This window comes from Lissotriton vulgaris, chromosome 2_1, assembly GCF_964263255.1.
Source record: "Lissotriton vulgaris chromosome 2_1, aLisVul1.2, whole genome shotgun sequence".
Lineage (NCBI taxonomy): Eukaryota > Metazoa > Chordata > Amphibia > Caudata > Salamandridae > Lissotriton > Lissotriton vulgaris.
Window position 1 is genome coordinate 1,190,593,543 of NC_141687.1, and position 21,389 is coordinate 1,190,614,931.

At 45.7% G+C, this 21,389-nt stretch overlaps 1 protein-coding gene across 2 annotated transcripts in view; it reads right to left on the reverse strand.

The window, feature by feature from the left end:
• The window catches only part of PRDM10 (PR/SET domain 10), a 1,138,198-nt gene that overhangs the window by 627,282 nt on the left and 489,527 nt on the right, over nucleotides 1–21,389 (reverse strand). For both annotated transcript variants that reach the window (XM_086956905.1, XM_086956904.1), the window contains exons 14-16: nucleotides 13,152–13,307; nucleotides 2,307–2,486; nucleotides 1,014–1,124 (exon numbers count right to left, since the gene is read on the reverse strand). In XM_086956905.1, the coding sequence (XP_086813031.1) occupies nucleotides 1,014–1,124; nucleotides 2,307–2,486; nucleotides 13,152–13,307 (447 nt within the window). The remainder of the gene's footprint in view (nucleotides 1–1,013; nucleotides 1,125–2,306; nucleotides 2,487–13,151; nucleotides 13,308–21,389) is intronic.

Genomic DNA, 21,389 nt, shown 5'->3' on the forward strand with positions numbered 1-21,389 from the left:
GCCAAGACTTGTAGAATTTGTGAATTTTAAGTTGTCAAGCTTTTATGGCATGCTCTCTTGAAAGGCCAAATACCAGTTGTTAAGGATCATTGCTCTACAGAGCAAAGGAATTAATTGAGAACTAGAACCACATTACAATATAGGACTAAACAGCAGCTTACAGAGACAGTGTCAAATTCATTATCAGTGATTGTTGGGCTTCAAGTAACCAATTACATTGATTTCATTTTTACAAAGTAGTCTTCCTCTGCTCAGGTGTCTATTTAAGCTAGGGTTACTAAAAATAGTCACATGTTTGTGAATATTTTGGAAAGAAAAAAAACTCTTTGAAAAAGGTCCCAGTATCATGTGCACAAGCTGAGATGCAGTGATATTTATCAATAATAATGAAAATCTCAAGGTTGAGGAAGCTATGGGGATTTATTGCACAAACGTAAATAGTGATACTCTGTGCATGTTCAAATTGTAGTTCCATGACAAGCGGCGATACGGGCAAGCATTTGCAGAAGATGTATGTGTGGTTCTATGAAAGAATAACATGGTGAATGCTTGACAAATGCCTAAAAGTGTAATTGAGGAAAAGTGTAGTAGTGGGAATGTATTAGCGCATGGTGAAATGGGGATCCTTTGAGCAAAGTGAAATGGAGGATACTAACACTGGGTGAAATATACCAAATAACTAAACAAATAATCCTAATAAAGGTGAAACTGGTGATCTTTGGTGGAGGCTTACTTTGGTGTACTTCACCATTTGTTAAAATGGGTGTTGAAATGGGGCTTTTTTGGTACAGGGTGAATGGAGGATCTTTGGCACCAGATGAACATGAGATTCTCAACAAAGAAGGACATTAAATATCTTCAGCAGGGGTAAAATAGCTTTAGGGTATCCTAGGTGAAAATTTTTGGGGAGTAATTCGTATAATCATTGACAATAGGGAGAGTGGAACTTCCATATCAGACTGGAAAAGGGTACTGTTTGTAGACAGCATGGTGGCAGACATTTGATTGTGCACCTTATCACAGTACTGGCAGAAGTAATCTCGGTTTGGTTTGATGATAGGCAGAGTCAGCTCAGGAACTTCCTCAATCTTCATTTCTGGATGGCGTTTCGACAAATGATTAACCTGCAAGAAGGGATACATAAATGGCAAATGACTATAGCGAAGAATTGCCAAAACTGGTGTCTGGTCTCACACAGATCATGCTACACAGAGAAAACAACAGATGATATGTAAAGACTTATTTTTAAGCATCACCATAGTCTAAGCACTGCATTATAAAAAATGGCTACTTTCTTCAAAGACATTCATTGACCGCTCACACCTTTGCTATCAGCAGGTGTATCACATAGCTCTGTCCATGGTCTACTCCTAATCTCCCTACACAAACCCAGTCTTAAAAACATCTCCACATTAGGCTTACTGCATTACCACTTTTGTATGAAATCAAAATCCTTCTCTCCACACTTACTGCTTTAAAGTCACATACTGCTGAAGGATGTTTCACCAAATACTACAGGATGACTAAGAGTTGCATGATGCTTAAACAACCAAGTTTGAAATTCTAATCATTAATCATTCACAGGCCTTCCATCTCCTTCCACTTTGACCTCATTCTCCCTTAATCCTCTGACTACAACTAGAGATTCATACAAAATCAAAATTATGCTCACTTTAGCCTAATTACTTTTGTTGGATTTTTATGCCCTTGAACAAGACTCAAGAAAACCTCTACACACCGTAAAGAATATCCGTACACAAGTTACTAAGACATGGATTCAAATCTTTCTACAATCTTTCCACTCTACTTGCAAAACCCAAAACCTTCCAAATTGGATAATTTTCTATCATCACCTGTCACTTAGAATACTCTCGGCGAACCTGAAATCTGCCTCCTGAATGAAAAGATTCAACATTACAGACTCATAGCTCACCTGACAACAACGCTGAAGATTGTAGAAAATTCCTTAACTGGCTAGGTTCTGGTTCGACTTTGTAGCACAAACCACCCTTACTAAAATCTGGAAAGAAGTTCCGAAGCAGCCGATAGACGCGATACATATCTTAATCTCAGTGCAGTTTTGAAAGCAAACAGGTGTAAAATTGTCTGATCACTAATCACACTCAAAAATAGAAAGGTAAAGAATCGTTGACTACCATGGATTACTTCACACTGAACATACTTAGACAGCAGGGAATCGCTCACATCGGTTCCAAGTCACTCACTAACCTACCCAGATGGATGCATATCTTTTTGTGGCTCACTCATTCCCAATTACATCAATGGAAAAGGTTTCTGAGACTCACCAGCATGCCCCGCCTTCGGAAGCCCATCATACACATCCGACACTTGAACATGAAGCTCTCATAGTCAGTAGAGATGAGTCGAGGTTTGAAAGCCTTGGAGCGGCTAATGCGATCCGCCTTTCTGGCTTCCCGCTCGGGGTTGTGCATTCTTTGCATATGCTCTCTCAATTTGTCCTTTCTCTTTTTTAAATAAGAAACCAGAAAAGGATAAGGGAAAATGATTCAAACAAGAGGCAGGATTACTTCAGAACATACCAGATTTACTTCAATAGTCAATAAAATACATACTTAGTTCATACTGTAAAGGAAGCAGTCATTTTATAAACAATGCGATAGAGACAGAGATACGAAGAGAAAAACAGACTTTACTAGCAAAGTGGATACAAAAAGCTGCAAACGACATTCCTTGAATGGCCCAGCTGATCAGTGGCAACTTTGTCTGGAATGGGCTCTGAATGCCACGCTGTGAGTGTCCAAGTGCCTTCCCCCGAGGTTATGGGAGCTTTAGAGATCTAATCCTGTGGTGGGGCTTAAAGGACTAAAGCCAGAAGGTAAAATCTTTGACCAGTACAAACCAGGTAAGTTCATCCGACCCGTGCTCCATTGCGTTCAGCGTTAAATTGTGCCTAGGTTCTGTTCTACCACGACCATTGAAAAATCCATATTTATGGTTGCCATTATTGAATTTTTGTCATTCTGGTGTCATTTTGCTAACAAAATTTTACTCTAATTCATGTGGGGATTTTTATTGTTTTGCATTTCGACTGCATCACTCTTTTGGTATGGTATTAATACTTTACAAAATACCTAAAAGTTAACCCGGTCTGCTCTGTGCCACAGGTACCAGGTAGTTGAGATCAGGTTAATTTGGTGACTTTCAGGGTTGACCCAGACAAGGATTGTGGCTATAACTTGAGGTTTTCTACCTACCCCCTCCCAAACTAAATACCCAAATTGCTAACAAATTGGTTATACTGTTCACCCTTGGGTATGGTTCCAGTGCTTGTCAACTACTCACATGTGAGGTCCGATGAGGTCTCACACTACCACAACAAGGTCTCTATGGGCTACCCATGCCAGGGCGTTGTGCAAACTCTTTAAGTGACAAACTTTCTTTCACTATCTTTTCTCCACTTCCTGAAACTAAGCAAAAAGGTTTTCTGTACTGCTATCGTTTACGGAACTTAAGACAAGAAAAAGTTGTATCTGTAAATAAAGTTATCTAGGTTTTGCACCCTTCATAGACCCATATGCAATAGTGAATTTTTCCTAGTTACTAGTACTATACAAATATAAACTCCAGCATGTCATTCGCCTGATTATTTGGGCTGCTTACATCTCAAGCAATGACTGAATGAACCCCAATGTGCTAACCAAGGAGGAACAGGTAAGATTCTCATAGCACAGGGCAGAGAATGCATATTCAAAGTTAAATGACAAGCTCTCTTTATTTGAATTTGGGTCACATATAAACCCATGAAACAGATAAACGCTGGAGAACTTAAATTGTAGGTATCGAACATGTTTTTCTCTTCACCCGGATCTTTCATAGACTTACAATATTTTGAAACAGAATTGCAAGAAATGTTAATATAGAAGGTTAGGTGTTGCCTATAAAGGCAAAAATACTCAGAACTCTCTCTGCCTCACTCGTGCTTTGCTCTGGTATTAGAATTTGCACGAAAATGCTTCAGAATGATGTTTGGTGATCTTTAATGTCAATGGCCTCTATATCTCCTGCAACACTGCATTGCTGTGTAGTGTCAGTGCGATTATCCTTATGGTGGAACACACAAATATCCTGCGTGGTAGAAGTCTAGCACTTGCCTACTCCTTAATAAACTTTTTTTTAATACACAAAGCTGAAGGGGTCCCATTGGAACTCCTTACCAACCCAACTCAGGAGTTGGCAAACTGATACACATCCTAAAGAATCTCTATTTGGAAGAGACACCTACAATACATCCCTTCCAAACAACGACTCCTTAATGGAGTCACAGCCCTGTTTTAGGGGAGACAACGCCTACTCTGTTCGTCATGGAAGTGTGATTGAGTTCTTCTCAGCATTGCTTCTGGTGTACAAATCCATAGGAAGTTGGAGAAATGAAGAGTGTGTGCAGTTTTACCGGATTTCTTTAACATACAATATGAAAGGTGTCACAAGGTACCTAATATATGAAGATTAATTAAGGACGTGGCTGTGCATTAATATGGACAGAGTTCAATACAAGCTTTTAGATCACTCAACATTGTGTACAGAACATGCCAGTTTTATTTTCTATAATAGTGGTCTAATTCAGTAACTCACAGACATTGATGTCAACCCATCTGGGTGTTCGCTAGAACATTCTGCACTAGCACTTTAGAAAGAGCTAAAATGATCTTTTTTTTTAAAGTGAATACCTCTGTTGCGCAAAACCTCGCAAGCTAAAGGAAATGCAACATCAATGGCAAAGCACCAAACACGTGCTCCAGTCATAAGCACTGCGTATTACCTAAATAGAGCACATACTGATCCATTGCCTTTATCATGCATTATTTTTGGAAGGGTGGCTGTTCCTCTTTAAGTATACATTGCATGTTTTACTGACAGTTTGTGAGAAAGTGAGTTTCTGTTGCAGTACCCTCCACTTTTTGCCTGATACCTGATGCACTTTTCCTAGGTGTGCCCTGGGTCTCTGCCAATCAGGTACCCAGGGCCTGTGTTCCTTTGCTAAAAACTATACTAAAGCCTAAACCCAATTGGCATCTCTGGTCACATGTCAGCCCCTAGTAAATGGTACCCTAGGTACCCAGGGCATTGTGACCAGAGAAGACCCATAAAAGCTGCAGCACTTATTGTGCCACCCTTAGGGGCCCTGTACCTTGACACCCACACACTGTCTTTGCAGGCTGAGTGTCTAGGTACAGAACTAAACAAAGAGTCGACATGGCACACATCCCTGTGTGCCATGCCCACAACCCCACTGCCCTGGCATACATCAGCCACCCCTCTAGCTGGGTGCCCTATGCCAGTGGTGTGGGCACATGTGCATGAGCCCTGTGCTCCTACAGTACCCAGGGCCATTCCTGGGTACTGTAAGTACAGTGATGCCATTAATACTATATGGTGCTGGGAGGTTGTCATTATGAACTCCACAGCACCATAATGGCTACACTGAACTCTGACAAGTTTGATATCAAACTTCTCAGCACATTAAACCCACACTGATGCCAGTGTGGGATTCAATGTAAAATGCACTACAGAGGGAATCTTAGAGATGCCCCTTGAAACCTAACCTACAATCCACGTCTGGGCTGAGTGGCTGCAGAGGCTGCCACACAGCAGACATGTTGCTGGACCCCTGGGTGGAGAGCCCCCCACTCTCCTGGGCCTGCAACAATGCACATCCTGGGCGAGGTGATAGGTCTCCCCCCACAGGATGGGCAGGGGGAAGCTTCAAAGGCATGCCGCCTCTTTGAGCTTCTCCAGACCATTTGCTGTACCCAGCAACTGGCCCCCACTCTGGTGGGAAGACTGGCGGGGAAAACTACGTCAGGAAGGGGGGTGTGCCAGCCTGTGCCAACCCCACCCCTCAGGTGGGGGAGACGAGGTGAAGCACGACCCCGGGCTCCGGCCATCTTGAAGATGGGGAGCCCTGCCCAATCACAGCTAGGCTCCTGCCCCCTCCCACAGGAGAGGAGCAGGCTAGGGGGTGTACCCACCCCAGGACAGGGACCTATTGGTCCCTGTCCTTGCCCTACCTGTAACACCCCTAACTTCGGTATTTAGGGGCTTCCTTAGATCCAGATACGAAACAAGAAAGAAGAACAAGAAGCAAGAAGACCTGCTGTGCAGCTGCTAAAAAGAGGAAGACACCAACTGATTTGGCCCCAGCCCTACCGGCCTGTGGACCCTCGAACCTGCTCCTGCTGATCCCCAGCGTCTCCAGTGATCAGCAACCTCAAAAACTCCAGAGGACCTGACTGCCTTGTGACTCTGACTACCTGGGTCTCCCACGAGCAGTGGTACTGCTCAAAGCAAGTAAACAAGCCCTGACATCAGACCGGAACCGCAAACCCTGCACACTCTACACTTGCCAAGCCTGGCCTGTGCTGGAGGGAACCAAGACCCTGAGACGTCCCCCCAGCGATTCTGAATCTAAATCCAGTGCCCAAGGACCCTCCTCGACGACCCTGACAACGCCTGCAGCCTCAGGACAAAGGACCCCTCGGACCGCGACCAGCAGGGGGTAAGATTTCCTGACCTCAAAAGACACCCCTGCACCCGGCGCCCCACGGCCCCCTGTGTCCAACTCCTGGGTGCCAACCTATCCTCCAAGATCCCAACTTACCCCTCGAAGTGTTGATCGCTCCCGAAGATCCACCGTCCCCGAGCCTGCAGCTTTTGTTCCCTTTGAAAGATCCTCATTGAATAACAATGAGCGCCCGACAGCTCAAAAGCACCCTGCACCCAACCGCCCGAGTGCCCACTGGCAGTGCAACCAGTACCCTATTCTACTTCCCCATTTGCCCTGAGCAAGTGACCAGGAGCCCAGCTCCCAAAGCCGCGTGGCCTGCTAGCCAACAGCCACCAACCGAAGGCCCCCTGCCTCTCATTGGATAACATTGGGCCTAACTACCTCTGCACCCGGCCGCCCCTGTGCCACTGAGGGTGTACTAATTGTACCTACCTGACCCCGGGGGACCCCTGAGTCTATGCCCAGAACCTTAACTTCACCAGTTGAGTACTCACCTGAAAACCGATGACTCCCTTTCCTACCACAGGATAACATGGACTGGTTTGACTCGAAAAATCTTCTAAGTGTAAAGTTTTGAAACTTTAAAATATTCGTCTAAAATCAGCCGAATACCGAATTTCGAACTACTCATATGTGATCAGGAGAGAAGCCAGTACTGTACCTTGTAGCCCAGTACTGAACCGCAAACTGAACTGAACTGTCTGTAACTTGTCCTGATAATTCCCAGGGGTCGTTTACTGCTCCTGAGATAATTGAAGGCTCACCACCTGCTAACGAAGTTCCTCACTCAGCGATACCGGAAGCCCAGTCTTACCTTTAGGGAATGATAGCTCTAAAGCACGAGTCCTAAAATAACCACCTAGTTCCTTCAGCCCCCTGAACCCACTGCTCAGGGGAGCATCAAACGCAAACGTCAAACCATTGGGAGTAGAGCCAAAAGACCAAAAGAACTAAGCTGACCCCAGTCACCAAACCCCCAGTTAATCCCTCGGTGTCCAAGTTGGCACCCTTAAATCTAAATCTGGACCCAAAGGCAATTAAGGTTTTAAATGATTTAATGACCACATTACTAGCATTTTGGAAAGGTTGTCAGCAATTGAGGTTAATCTTGCGGGGAGGGGGTGGGGGTAATTGGGACTGCTGTAAAAACCGTAGGTTAACAAGTGCACCTGACCTAGAAGCCAACCAGAGCATAAGCACCATTACAAATTCATCCAAATCTCATGCAGACTTTCCACTGGCACAGTACCAACCAGTACAGCCAGTGAAAGGGGGAACCAACGGATCACGGGGCGCTCCCACACTCAGTGAACCCCAGGTAGCGGCTCCATATAAGCAGGTTGACCAAAGTACAGCAGGCCAGTTGGAGGGTAACAACGTGCCCTTCGAGGAAGCATGTCAGAACCTCCCGACTATCCATCTTCCACCAGAATCTACACCATATGTGGTTGTCTGGGGCAATGTCCCCCCGCTCCGTCCTGGCATGTTTGAAGACCATAACAACCTGAAGAACAAGGTATTACATTGGCTAACCAATAACATCGCTGCATGTCCTGGACTAGATCGTAGCATCATCATGGTACTACATGTGGCATGGGTTGGCTGCTCCCCCAAGGTGGGTGGAGGGGATTGTGTCATAGTTAATTTTAACAGGGCTGCCATGGCTGAAAGAATTTTATCAGGTGCCGCACATATAGGACAACTGTCTCATGGTTCTCTAATTTATGCACTGCCGCTGGGTTTCTTCTGTAGAGAGGAACACCATAGGGATAACAGGGGAAATATTGATAGGGAACAACCCCAAGAGAGATGGCCATTTAAATTCAACGCAGGCAATAGTCATGGATTTTTACAGCCCCCTCCCAGGATAAACAACTTACGTGGTCCTAACCCAAACGTTGTTGCACCTCCTGCTCTAGTACTAGCCAATAGGTTTTCTATGCTATCAGGGATGGAGGAGTGCGATTGACTGGACATCAGAGAGGAGCCTGCTGTTGAACAGTGGAGCCAACAGAAGGCTGACCAGAGTATGATAACTGTGCCCAAGCCCTTCCCTTCGATTTCCCTTTCTCACCACAATCTGAGTCGACTACCCCAGAGGTGTCCAGTAACATTATATCCTGGAACAAAGCAGGCCTGGCACATAAGTTTAGCGACCCTATGTGGCACAAGTTTATTAGGCAATTATCATTTATTAGCCTGCAAGAGACCTGGTTAGTGGATTGTAATCTGTTTTTGGAGGGGTTTAAAGGTCATTTTGTCCCTGCAACCCCTTCAACTAGCGGTAGAGCTAAAGGAGGTTTAGTTGTCTATATCGCCTTGGCTATTGACTGCCGGGTACAAATTTGTCCCTCCACCGCACCAGATATGCTTGCTATTACTTTTAAGAAGGGGGATCACAGATTAACTCTGATTAACTTTTACAATCCACCAAATGGAAAAAGGGAGGGCAGCATTTTTCAACTGAGTCATTATATAAGGAAACTGTCCGACTTAAATCCACACCCCCTGATGTTAACAGGAGATTTCAATATCCACCCATGTGGCGACCCTAAGTTAACAAACATGGGTGACATGGGATGTCATAGAATGGAGGGGTTTCACTATATACACTCTTAACAGAGGGAATAATTAAATAACTTAATAAATGAATTCGACCTGTGTTCATTGATGTCCCTTTCCGCTCCAAACAGTAAAATCTTTACTCCCACTTTTAAAGGGAGAGGCGCGGGGTCTTTTATAGACCACATTCTAGTCTCCTCTAACTCCCAGTCTCTTTTTCAGAGGTTTATCATCAAAAACATAGGTTTACAGCGACCACAACCCTCTCTGTGTACATTTTTGTGGCTTGCTTTTTTCTAGTAAGCCCAGGGAGGTAGCAAAGGGCATAATGAGACCTACAAATGGTGGGCATCGGCTAAAGTGGTCCCAGATCGACCCGGATGCCTTCTACAGGGAGGTAAGAGACTCTGGCGTAGATGAACTTGCCCGCTGTGTCCACCCGGAGAGTTCGCCAGAGAATGTTATGAACGCTTTTTGCTCTATCACAAGTAAAGCCGAGGAGCTACTGAGGGCTCCAGCTTACAGGGTTCCTAATTCCATTAGATGGTTCGACTCGTCCTGTTCAAAAGCCTCCCGTAAGCTAAGGGAGGCACTAAAAATTGTTCCGCTGAATTCCACCCACATTCAGGACTGTCGGAAAGGATATGACCTGGCCTTAGCCAAACGTAAAAGTGCGATTAAGGAGACTTGGAGGGAGTTGGTGGAGGCGAGCACGCTGAGGAATGGCTCACTGTTCTGAGGCATTGCTAACAGACCACTGTTTCCGGAAGATCTCAGTAATACAATTGGCTCTCACATAACAGAAGAGGAATGGGTTGCCCATTTCCAACTAATGTTCAAGGCCCAAAAGAGCAACCCGGCTCAATCACCTTATAAACCAACTACTGCTCCCATGGTATTTGAGAGGGCTGAGATAGAGGCTGGTATTGCAGGCCTAACGAGCAATAAGGCCCCGGTACCAGATGGCCTCCCGCCAGACCTCTTCAAATCGGATCCCTCATTCTAGGTCCCGATCATTACAACGTTTTTAAATGCAGCGGCCTTAGACGGCTGTCCTGCCGCCTGGGCAATCTCTACCGTCGTCCCAGTATTTAAAAAAGGGGATCGCAACAGTACCCATTGTTATCGTCCCATCTCTCTTATCGGTTCTGTGGTTAAGGTGATGGGAGGGGCCCTATTGGAAAGACTATCATTAGGGGCAGAGGAAGGCAACATCATCTCCGATACCCAATATGGGTTCAGGGCAGGAAAGTCAACGGTGGCCCAATGTCTAAATTTGTATCTTATCCCTGGCAAGTACACGATGGCCGCCCGGGTACGATCTACATGGCCTTCATGGACCTATCGTCCGCGTTTGACTGCGTTAATCGGGTAAAGCTGTGGCAGTCCATGAGGGCCATGGGGGTGGAGGCCCCTACCGTGGACTTTCTGATGGATGTGCACAGAGAAAGCTCCGGGTATCCAGGACATTTGATATTGAGAGAGGGGTGAGGCAGGGATGCACCCTTGCACCCTTCCTGTTTAATCTATATATCAACGACTTGGAGGAAGCCCTGGTAGCGACAGGGGCTGACTTCCCGCATGTAGGTTGCAGGGGTCTCCCTGTCCTCCTATATGCGGATGAGGCTGTCCTGATAGCAAGAACATCAAAAGGCCTCTTAGATGCCTTTCTGAACTTTATGGGGTCTCGTGATCTAAAGATCAACAATGCCAAATCTTCCATCAGGCAGGTGGGGCCACGACAAATGAAAAAGTTGTGTTTCTCAGTAGGCTCCGAGAAGATTCCCACAACTCCTGTCTTCTCATATCTAGGGGTATTGCTGGATGAGCGCTTGAAATGGGGGCCTCTCATTCAAAGGAAAAGAGGGGAGTTCACCAGACAGTGGGTGCAATTTTCAGCTTTGCCGCTAAGGTGGGCAAGCGCCCAATTGCAGCGATAGTGAAAATTTACAAGGTGAAGGTCGTTTCAACCGTAAGTTATGGTAGTGAAGTGTGGGGATACACCACGGCAGCCCCTTTGCAGGTGGTAGAAAACACATTTTTAAAATGCCTTCTGGCTTATCGAACCTTATAGCCCATGAAGAATTGGGGATCCCCTTTTTATGTGATATTCTCGCTCTGCGCCCTTTAGTTTTTTGGCTTAAGTGCTGGCTTAATGCCGACCTAAAACTAACTCAGCAAATTATGACGGACTGTATGTCCCTGGACCACATGCCCTGAATCCCATGGCTATGGTATATTAAAGGTCGCCTTTCATAGTTGGGACGCCCTGACCTCTTTCTTAAACCCTTAACCATAACAAAAAAAGACGTTGTATTCCTCTCTAGAAGGAGGTTGGAAAGAGACGCTCAGGAATTATGCAAACCCAGTGTCCGTAAATACCTGACCTTAATAACGGAGCCATCAATAGAGCCCTAACTCTCGGGGACCCTGACTACCTACGAGCGTTTTTTACTGACCAGGCTCCGGTTAGATCATTTTCATCTTTTGATCGCGGTGCCTAAGGGACCAGAAGAGGTCAAGTGTTAGCACCTTGTGGCTGCGACAACCTGTCTCCACAGGACCTGCTTCACTTCACGTTCTGCTGTAAATATTGTGATGTGCCCCAGAGACACTTTTTACTCCCCCTCTTAAGGAGGCTTAATTTTAGTCAGGTGCGTAAAGCTCTTTTGTACCTTCAGATCTTGAAACCGGAGTGCATTATTTTTATTGTAGGGTACCTAAAATCATTGATGAGAACCAGGGCCTGTCCAGAATATTAGCCAACCATGGGGGTTGTTGCACCTTTTATTATACATATGTGTTTTATGTGTTTACCCAGTGAGATTTTGACATTTTACTTTGTACCTGTAGCATTTTACTCATGTTTCGGAAAACATGAATTTTATATTTTTAATGTGTGTATCCAAGGATTGCGTATATTTTTATTATGACTTTTATGGTTTACTTGATGTAAAACCGAATAAAGTTTTATGAAATTAAATAAACCGCAATAGTAATCACAACCGTGTTTGCTAGTAATCTAAATTTCTGCCATTGGACACCATTGACTGTTTTTCTGTGAAATTTCTTCGAAGAGTGAAGTTTTGAAATGTTAAAATATTCATCTAAAATCAGCCGAATATTGAAATCCGAAGTACTCACCTGTAACCAGGAGAGAAGCCAGTGCTGTATCTTTTAGCCCAGTACTGAACCGCAAAAGTAATCACAACCGTGGTTACTAGTAATCTAAATTTCGTCCATAGGAAACCATTGACTGTTTTTCTGTGAAATTTCTTCTGTCTACTTTTGAAAATGACAAATATTCCTTAAAAATCGTACCTACTACTGAAAAGTAATTGCTTACTTGTTTTATGTAGAGGCCCCAGTGCTGGCCCTAGGAGCCCAGTCCTGGACTACAAAAGTAACGAGAACGTACTTTAACTGCAACTTGATTTTCCTCCCATTGGATAACATTGCTTTATATTTCTTAAAAATCATAGCAATAGCGAAATCGTTTTTTTGCTAAACTGTTTCCAGCTTAGACCCCAAGACAGAAAATAGGATCCAGTCCGGGGACTACAAAAGTAATCGATAAAGTAACTAGCTGCATTTATGTAGGAAACCCGTTGAGCTCAATGTTAAATTATGTTTAGAATTGTGTTGCCTACTGCAAACATTGTACCTATTGTGTTTACAAAGTTTATTGCCTCTTTGCAAAGTAATTATATGAGAGTACTCATATCGAGAAAAGTACATTTTTATACCTGTTGGTTCTAAAAATACAACAACTATATCTTTTGAAATAAAAACAATTGGCCTAGAGTTAGGTCCTTGAGTGTGTGAAACCTTTTGCTGACTGAGTGTGTACAACAAATGCTTTACACTGTCCTCTGGTACTGCCATACTGCTCGACCAAGCTACCACTTTAGAGAGTAAGGTCACCCCTGGCTTTAACCTCTGTTATACCTCTGGGGTTTGTGGACTCTAAACACACTGTACCTTTTTCTGGTCCAGTATATATAGAGCCACTTTCTCACACAGTTGGCTTGTATATGCTTACCTTGAATTGTTTGCCACACGTGGAACAGAGGAAGTCCTTGCGATCTGAATGGCGTAGCATGTGGAGCCGAAGCTTGTCAGGTCGGCAGAAGCCTTTCTTGCATTCCGTGCACTGGTAAATCTTCTCCGAGTGGAAACTGCGCACATGCTTTTTCACCTGTCGAAGAAGAAGATGGCTTGCTTTCAAAATAGTAAGACTTAGGACATATGATAAGAAAACCTTAGAATATGTATTTTAACAAGAGAGCTGTGGCAGAGTTGAGCAATAGCTCTCAATGCTGGGTCTATATAATCTGTTCAAACACTCAGGCCATTTTTTCTACCCCAATGAATCAAACACAAGGATATCTTTGGAAGAAACACCCCAGAGACCTCTTTGTTTCATTCACAGTCCAGGGTACAACATAACAAAACATAAAGAGCATTATACAATAGGAAATGGATACTCAAATAACCCCAACACTCCACATGCAAAAGTATGTAACAGTTAGCCAGACAATAGTACTCATATACCTAGGACCCATCCAGACAATTCTTCCCGAAATCCACCTGACAACAATAGCCTGTAGCTATGCAAAGTGTTTCTTGCATGCCTACTGAAGAAAATACCCACTCGATTATAACACAGACAGACAGTCCTCATTCAAACTAGGAGGACAGTGCATAGAACTGTCAGTAAACTACGAGGACAGGGCATAGCACTGTCTTTAATTGTAATTATAAATTGTATTTATATAGGGCTTACTACCTCTGGCGAGGCATTGAGGCACTTTGCGGCAGGTAGCACGCTACTCCGGGATCCACGAATATAGAGGTTAGTAGAGGAGTACATTTTTTTCTTTTCTTTTTATATTAGTTTTGTTAAGTTTGTACTCTAGATATTTGTGTTTAGTATAAATTAGAGTAGGAAAAGAATGATGGGATTAGATTTGAAAGGGGAAGTGGTAAGTTCATTTAGCCCTATTGCAGCTGTCATCGGGGGCCGGAGTTGGGGTCCCAGGCCCCCAATGAATAAACCGGCCTGGGGGATGGGATCCCCTGGCCAACTGGACGCTGGGGAGGGGCCCCAAGCATGCCCCCTCCCAGCATGAATAAAATGGCAAGTACTTTGTGTGGTGACTGCCTACCCCAGGGGCAATGAATCACCAGGCAGCAGAGCTCCACATGCTCTTAGGTTGCACAGTTTTTTTTTTCAAAGATCACATCCTTCCCCTGCTCATATCTGACGTCCCGTTGGGCTGGTTTGCATGCTTTTGGGGTCATTTTGCTCCAGGTGGCGAGCCCTAGCCACCTGAAGCACTTTGAAGGGGGCTGTATCCATTGGATCCCTGCACCAACCTTTGCCCTTTGTTTCCTCTGGAGCTTTTCTCCTCCATGTTGCAGAAGCCCAGTCTTTCTCCCAACTTGTTCCGGAGGAGGGCGGGGGTGGGGGGGTTGTAAGGGTACTAGCTTACCCGGTCGTGGGGAGAGACCCAGTGGGTTAACTGAAGTTACAGTCCTTGGTCCAGATGACATCAGGGGGTTCTTCCTGCCAACTGTCCACGGGCCACTGTCTCCAATCCCAGTGTCCAGCAGAAAACCACAACCAAGAGAGAGCTCTCTTCCTTGCGCAAGACCTTTTAAGTGGGGGCGGGAGGTGCCTGCAGAGAGGCACCTCTGGCCTATCCTTGGGTGCCACATCTCTCCCAACCTTCATGCACAGCCTGCTAGGACATTTCAAAATGGCGTCACCCAGGAGTCACTTGCTACATCTGCTGTGGGGGTTTCAGCAGCGCCACTCGCTGACATCACTGCCAGGGCCTTTTTCAACAAATCCTCATAGGAAGCTCACTCCTGTGTTGGCTGCAGCAGTCTGGGCTCCCGCCTTTGGTTAGTGGGCTTGGGCAAGCCAATCACTGGTGCAGTGTGACAGCTGATTAATTGATGCAGACCTTCAACCCTACACCTTTCCTCCTCAGGAGGTGAGCAAAGTATTGTTAGTTACTTTCTTTGTGTGGGGAGGCATTTGTTCCCACAACTGGAGATATATGTAAATAACTTAGCACAGCAGGGTGTCAAAAGGCCTGGGCTCTGATCTTGAGCTAAGCTAGAGGAATAGGACATTCTTGGATGACCCATAAACTATTCAGATATCTTTTTAGAACTTGCAAAATTGATTTCCCACACAGGTTACCTTGCAATTCAAGGTGTCACTGGTCTCTCTAGGCCTAAGCAAGCAAAGCTGCATTCTAAGAAAACCCTCCTCATAGTTGTATAATGAAGTGTCACTGCAGATGAGGCAGGTGTACACTAACATTATGAGGTCTACCCCAGGCCAATATCCAGTCCTGCAGAGTTCCTTCTGTGTCAGGCTACCTGTGTGCATTTACTGAGCTGCGCACAACAGGAGTCTCACACGAGTAGCCCTCACACGTCTGCACACACGTTCACAGGTAACCAGCAAAGTGCACCATACCCTTTCTGCATCGCAACAGCCTTATCCTAAAAGCCAGACAGTGGCAATAAACATGCACAGTTCATTTACTATGAGTTTATCGTGACTGAGTCACAGGTTATGATGCTCCCCCACAGTAAAAGGTTTAAAACCAGGCGATCAAACCCAATAAATATGGGCGGATTAGACGGGCAGAAACCACCATCTCAAAAGAATTATCTTCGAAATGGAGCCTGTTTGAACCATTGGTTCAGTAGTTAGTAGTCATCTTGTATAGAATACCCCTTGCCAAATGGCATCAGGTGCATCTTTTATCCAAATAGGTTGTATTCATGTTATAGACCTCAGAAAAATAAAGGGACGATTGTGCCCTTTAGTATTTGAGCCAATGACCATGAGTTTCTTCACAGTTGTGTATAGGTGAGACACTACCAAGCTTAACCTGCTGACAGTAAGACAGACTGGAAGGATACCTGTTCCAGGGGCATTTTGTTACTAAATAGTAAATAGTTATTATGGGTATTTATATGGATGGGTTCTCTCTAGCAAATATAACCTTACCAAGTGTGATGTGCATATGTGTATGCATCAGTTAATTTAACTTTTCTCATGTAAACACTTCTGTGCTTAAAACACCTGCCCAATTTTCAATACCCCCCACAAGGGGACAATTCTTTTGGCACCTAGTCCCGGACACCAGGAAAGGCTCCCCGATCTCGGAGGAGAGCTGCCATCCACTTATGTGTTTTTCTGTTGCAACAATTTTTACAGTTTGATGAATGGAATCAACAAATGAAAAGGAGCACAGTCTAGTCCTCTTGCATCCTACCATGCACATGCACTCACAGAATCACCTCATGAAGTCGCAGTGAACGTCTGCATCAGCATCAACTCGGTTCATCGGCCTGCTGGCCAGTGCGTTCACAGAATGCCTGCCAATTGATTGCCCAATTTTAGTGGTATGGAGCGTTGTGGTATTAGTTGTTCTGACTATTTTAGATTTACTCTAAGTTATCACCAGATTGTTTGAGGAGATCTCCTATTTTAAGGCTAATTGTTGAGAATTGGCTGCATGGCTTTTTTTTTTACTGAGTGGGCACAAAGTGCGTTTTGTTCTGATGAAGTAAGTGCTTGTTCTGTGCGGGCTGCTCGCAAAGGCTCATTTGGCTGTCCTATCTATTGTATAGGGATTGGTTATCTGTAGCCCGTTTGTCTCCTCATTTACACATACTTTGACAGTAACATATGCTTCAGTGTCGATATAGAGATTATATATTCCACACTTTACTCCACTGCTGGTCCCCACCCTAAAAGCGCCATTCTGCCTATGTGCCAGCCCATGCCAAGGAGAAGATGTAGGTAGGCATACGGCAGGACGCCAGGGCTGTCTAGAGGGCCACAGGCACTGTCCTTTTTGTGAGGGCTTAACTCAACTTGGAGGAGACTGTCATGAAATATAAGGAAATTAAGATAGGTTCATATTGGAATATGATATACTGATCCTGGGATGCTGCGAGAAGGCGGCAGATGTTGCAGGGAGGAGGTAAGCTGTTAAATGTACTGTGGAAAAAACTGACCTTTGAGAATTTACTCCTTTTAATTGAAAGCATATTACCCCGCACAAGAACATTTTAGAAAGGAGTGGACTAATTATGTACTTAAAATATAGCATACAATCAAAAGGCAGGGCTATTCTACTGAAAACGGAAATACTTACCCCAAAGGGTAAAAGGAGGAAGGGAAAACATCTCTGCATATAGGTTCACTGGAAAGCTTAATGTATTCCTACATTTTTCCCAAATTAAGCAAAGTAAAAATGAGTACACTCCCTCTGACTTATGATAAAATGGGTGGAAAATGATTATTTATTCAAGAAAATTTACATTCCACTAATATGATGCTGCAATGTACTGGTACTGTTACTCAACTGTCAAAAACACCTACATATTCACATTAATACACCCAGAGAAACTACCTTGATAAGGAACCCTTTGGAGTATACTTTGCCAGATATTAATGTAGGCCACCTAGTCTGCTCAACTGCTAAAGAAGATGCAAAAGAGACTTTGGAGCTCTTTAACAGCTCTCCAAGTGAAGGCTTCCTGTACACTGATGAACTGTCGAATACTTCTGATTTTCCAGTGAATAATCCCTTTCACCTCCTTGGAGACTATATCCAGCTATCAGAAGACATGCATGTTTTGCAGCCGATTTTGGACTCCATTCTAAAACTGTTGGAAAACGACGGACAACTCTGATCATACACTGGTAGTTTTAGCCAAAATATTAAATAATAGCCATCACTAAGGGCCAACCTCAAGATCCTAGTAGAAAAATTGTTTTGGATTCTAACACGTTCAAACTGCAAGAAGAGGGTTTAGAACCAGTCTCGAGCCCAAGTCTGTATTGCCACATCAGACTACCCGCTGGAGTGCCTATGCCCATTCTCGTATCTTTCAAAGTCCCCCGTCGAGTCCATGATATTTCCGCCATTTACTCCAGACTCTGCCAAATTTCTTGGGGCACCCCCTAGCTTTGTACGTGACCCTTTCCGCTGCCATGTATAAATCCATCCCCCTCCACCATTCCTCCAACTGCGATGGCGAGGCTGCCCCCCACTTCCTTGCCACGTCTCTCTTGGCCACCACTAACGCCAGGACCAGGAAGATCAAGAGCGGGTGTGGGAGATCCACATCATTGGTCATACCCAACAGGGCTAGTTTAGGGTCCAGTGGCAAGGGCGTCTCCAGCACCTCCCCCAATTCACTCAGGACTTCAGTCCAGTAAGCTTGGATTATCGGGCATGACCATATTTTATGGTAGAAATTCCCCTTCTCTCGGCCACATCTCAAGCAAGCCTGGTCGTTGGCTCTCCCCATTCTATGTAAGCGTACCCTATCAAAATAGGTCCTATGGAGGATGTTAAATTGGATGAGCCGCAACCGGGATTTAATAGCTACCTCTCTCGGATGCATTAACACTGTTTCCCAGTCCACCATATCCATTTCTCCCACATCCCCCCTCCCATCTGCTTCGAAGTGTACCCAAGTCCTCCGGCATGTTATTCATAAGTGTCCAATATGTGAGTGATACCGCCCTTTCCTGAATGAGTTCCTGTAGGAGGCGTCCCTCTAAGGGTGCGTATTCAGGGAGTGTGTCCAATAGGATCCCTTCTGCCCGCCAGGCGTGTCTCAATTGTACATATTTAAAGTATTGGGAGCGGTGCAGACCGAATTCCACCCTTAAGGCCGGGAATGATTTAAGTTCCCCTTTAGCCATCACATCGCTTAGCGTGGAGATCCCTATATCATCCCACCTTTTGAACCCCTTCAATTTATTCAGTTCTCGCAGCCACGCACATTGCCATAGCGGCGTCTGTCTAGTGGGCTTCTTTTCCCAGCCTATGGTCTTTGTTGCCTTGTTCCAAACCGTCAGGGTAAGCCTGGTAGCCGGCAGGAGTCTCCCGCTCCCTTTGCCCCCATAGAGATAGTAATTATACGGTTGATTAGTCATTGTGTGCCTCTCTAGTGCATATGTGGGGTGCAGAGCCGGGGCATGGAGCCAGTCATTTATGGGCGCCAAGTGTCCCACCCAATAGTAAGCCTCGATGCTAGGGAGTAAGATCCCTCCACTATACTGGTGCCGTTGCAGAGTCGTCAGAGCCACTCGCGGGTGCTTACCCAGTCATAGAAAGGCTCGTAGTTCCGTATTAATTTCCATGAACACCCTACGGGGGAGGGTGTAGTATTCATTCTGGAATGCATAAAGAAGTTTGGGCAGTGTCATCATTTTGAACATGGCCGCACAGCCCAGGATCGTAAGGGGGAGCAGACGCCATCTATTCGCATCATCTATCCTTCCTATGTTTGTGTCATATGAGCGGCCGCTGTCGAGCGTCATAAATACACCAAGGTAGGTAAAACTCTCCCTAGACGTCTGCAACCGCTCAGGAAGGTCCATCCATTGTTCTTGTCCTCTGGGGTCATATAGGACGGACTTATGCCAGTTTATCCTGTATCCTACGTGGGTTCCATACCTTTCTAGGTCTGAGAATAGGGCCGGTATCGTGGTTTCAGGGTGTGTGATGTATAAGAGGACATCGTCCGCATAGAGGGATATTTTTTCCTCTGTGGTATCCATTCCCCCCAGTTGGAAACCTCTAATATCGGGGTTTTGCCTAATTGCATTCGTGAGTACCTCAATTGTTAGCGTAAAGAGGAGGGGGGACAGGGGGCATCCCTTTCGGGTCCCTCGCCTCACTGGGAAGTCCCAGGATAAAATCCCATTTACTTTAACCTTCGCTCTAGGGTCTGCATACAATAATTGGACCCATTTGCGGTAGTTGGGACCAAAACCAAACCGCTCCAGGACTCCCTCTAGAAAAGGCCAATGTATGGCATCAAATGCCTTTTCGGCTTCCAGGGAGAGGAACCAATGAGGGTCTCGTCTACTACCCACTTCCTGTCAACAACAGTCGCCAGACTCCACAGGAGCGAAGATAAATACCCCCAACTTCCGAAAAGCAGCTCTCAAAATGGAAAGGTGAAACTCACTCTGAGACACTGCTCTCAAAAAGTATGGGGGAATAAACCCAAGGAGTGTCCACCACTCTCCCCATAGGATGAGGAAGGAGGTCGTGTAGACGTGCAGCCAGGAAACGCAGATGCTGGAAGGAAAAACAGTAACCACCATATAACGCTATACAATTCTAGGACATATATTACATTGATCTGTGTTCAGTATTGTCTCACACTCACCCGAGTTCTTCTGGAAGACTCCTTAATAAGGGTGTCACCAAATATACCGGGGTTAACTCTTTAAGTATGGCTGGAACAGGGGATAGGATATCAGCACCCTAAAAGAGTTCCCGGACTGAGATAGCACTGGCAAACATTCATTCACCATTCATACAAGGAGAAATGAGGTGGATAGGCAACACAACGGGGATAGCGGGTAATCAAAATTAAGTCCGTGCGATAAAGCCGAAGGCAAGGGAAATAGCCAAACTAAGGGGATCATAGGACAGGGGTTTGAGGTGTTCCGACCCGCCCTTCCCGCCAATGTAGGGCGGAGCAGACACACACTCAAGAGGTGTGCCGTCCGGCTCCACGGGGCTAAATGGAGCGGAACAGCTACACATTTGAGGAAAGGGTGAGGATATACACAAGTCGTGTGCAGAACAGTAACAGTGCAAAACACCCGTTCACACAGTACCAGTGGCGGCTGGTGACATTTGAAAGTGGTGGGGCGGAAAGTGGTAATCACACTGCACCGTAGCACCCCAGGACCTCAGGACCTCACACTCTGCTGCCTGCTGTCTCCAGGCCTCTGGGCTCAAGCCCTCAAACCCAAGACCTCAGGCCCACTCATCCTGGAACACAGACCCTCACACTCTCTCTGTAGCCCTCTCACCCCGGACCTCAGACCCTCCCACCCTCGGACCTCAGTCAGCCCCTCTCACCCTCTCAGACCTTAGACCCTCACACCCTGGCTGCAGCCCTCTCACCCCCGGACCTCAGACCTTCACACTCTCGGACCTCAGCCCCTCTCCGACCTTAAACCCTCAGGCTCACACCCTGCAGGCAGCCCTCTCACCCCCGGACCTCAGACCCTCACACTCTCGGACCTCAGCCCCTCTCACCCTCTCGGGCCTTGGACACTCACACTCTGCAGCGCTCTCACCCTGGACCCCAGCCCCTCTCACCCAAGACATCGGGCCCTCACACTCTGCAGCCCTCTAACCCCCGGACATCAGGCCTTCAAGTTCTCACCCTCAGGCAGGCCCACGGACCCTGCCGTGCTTGG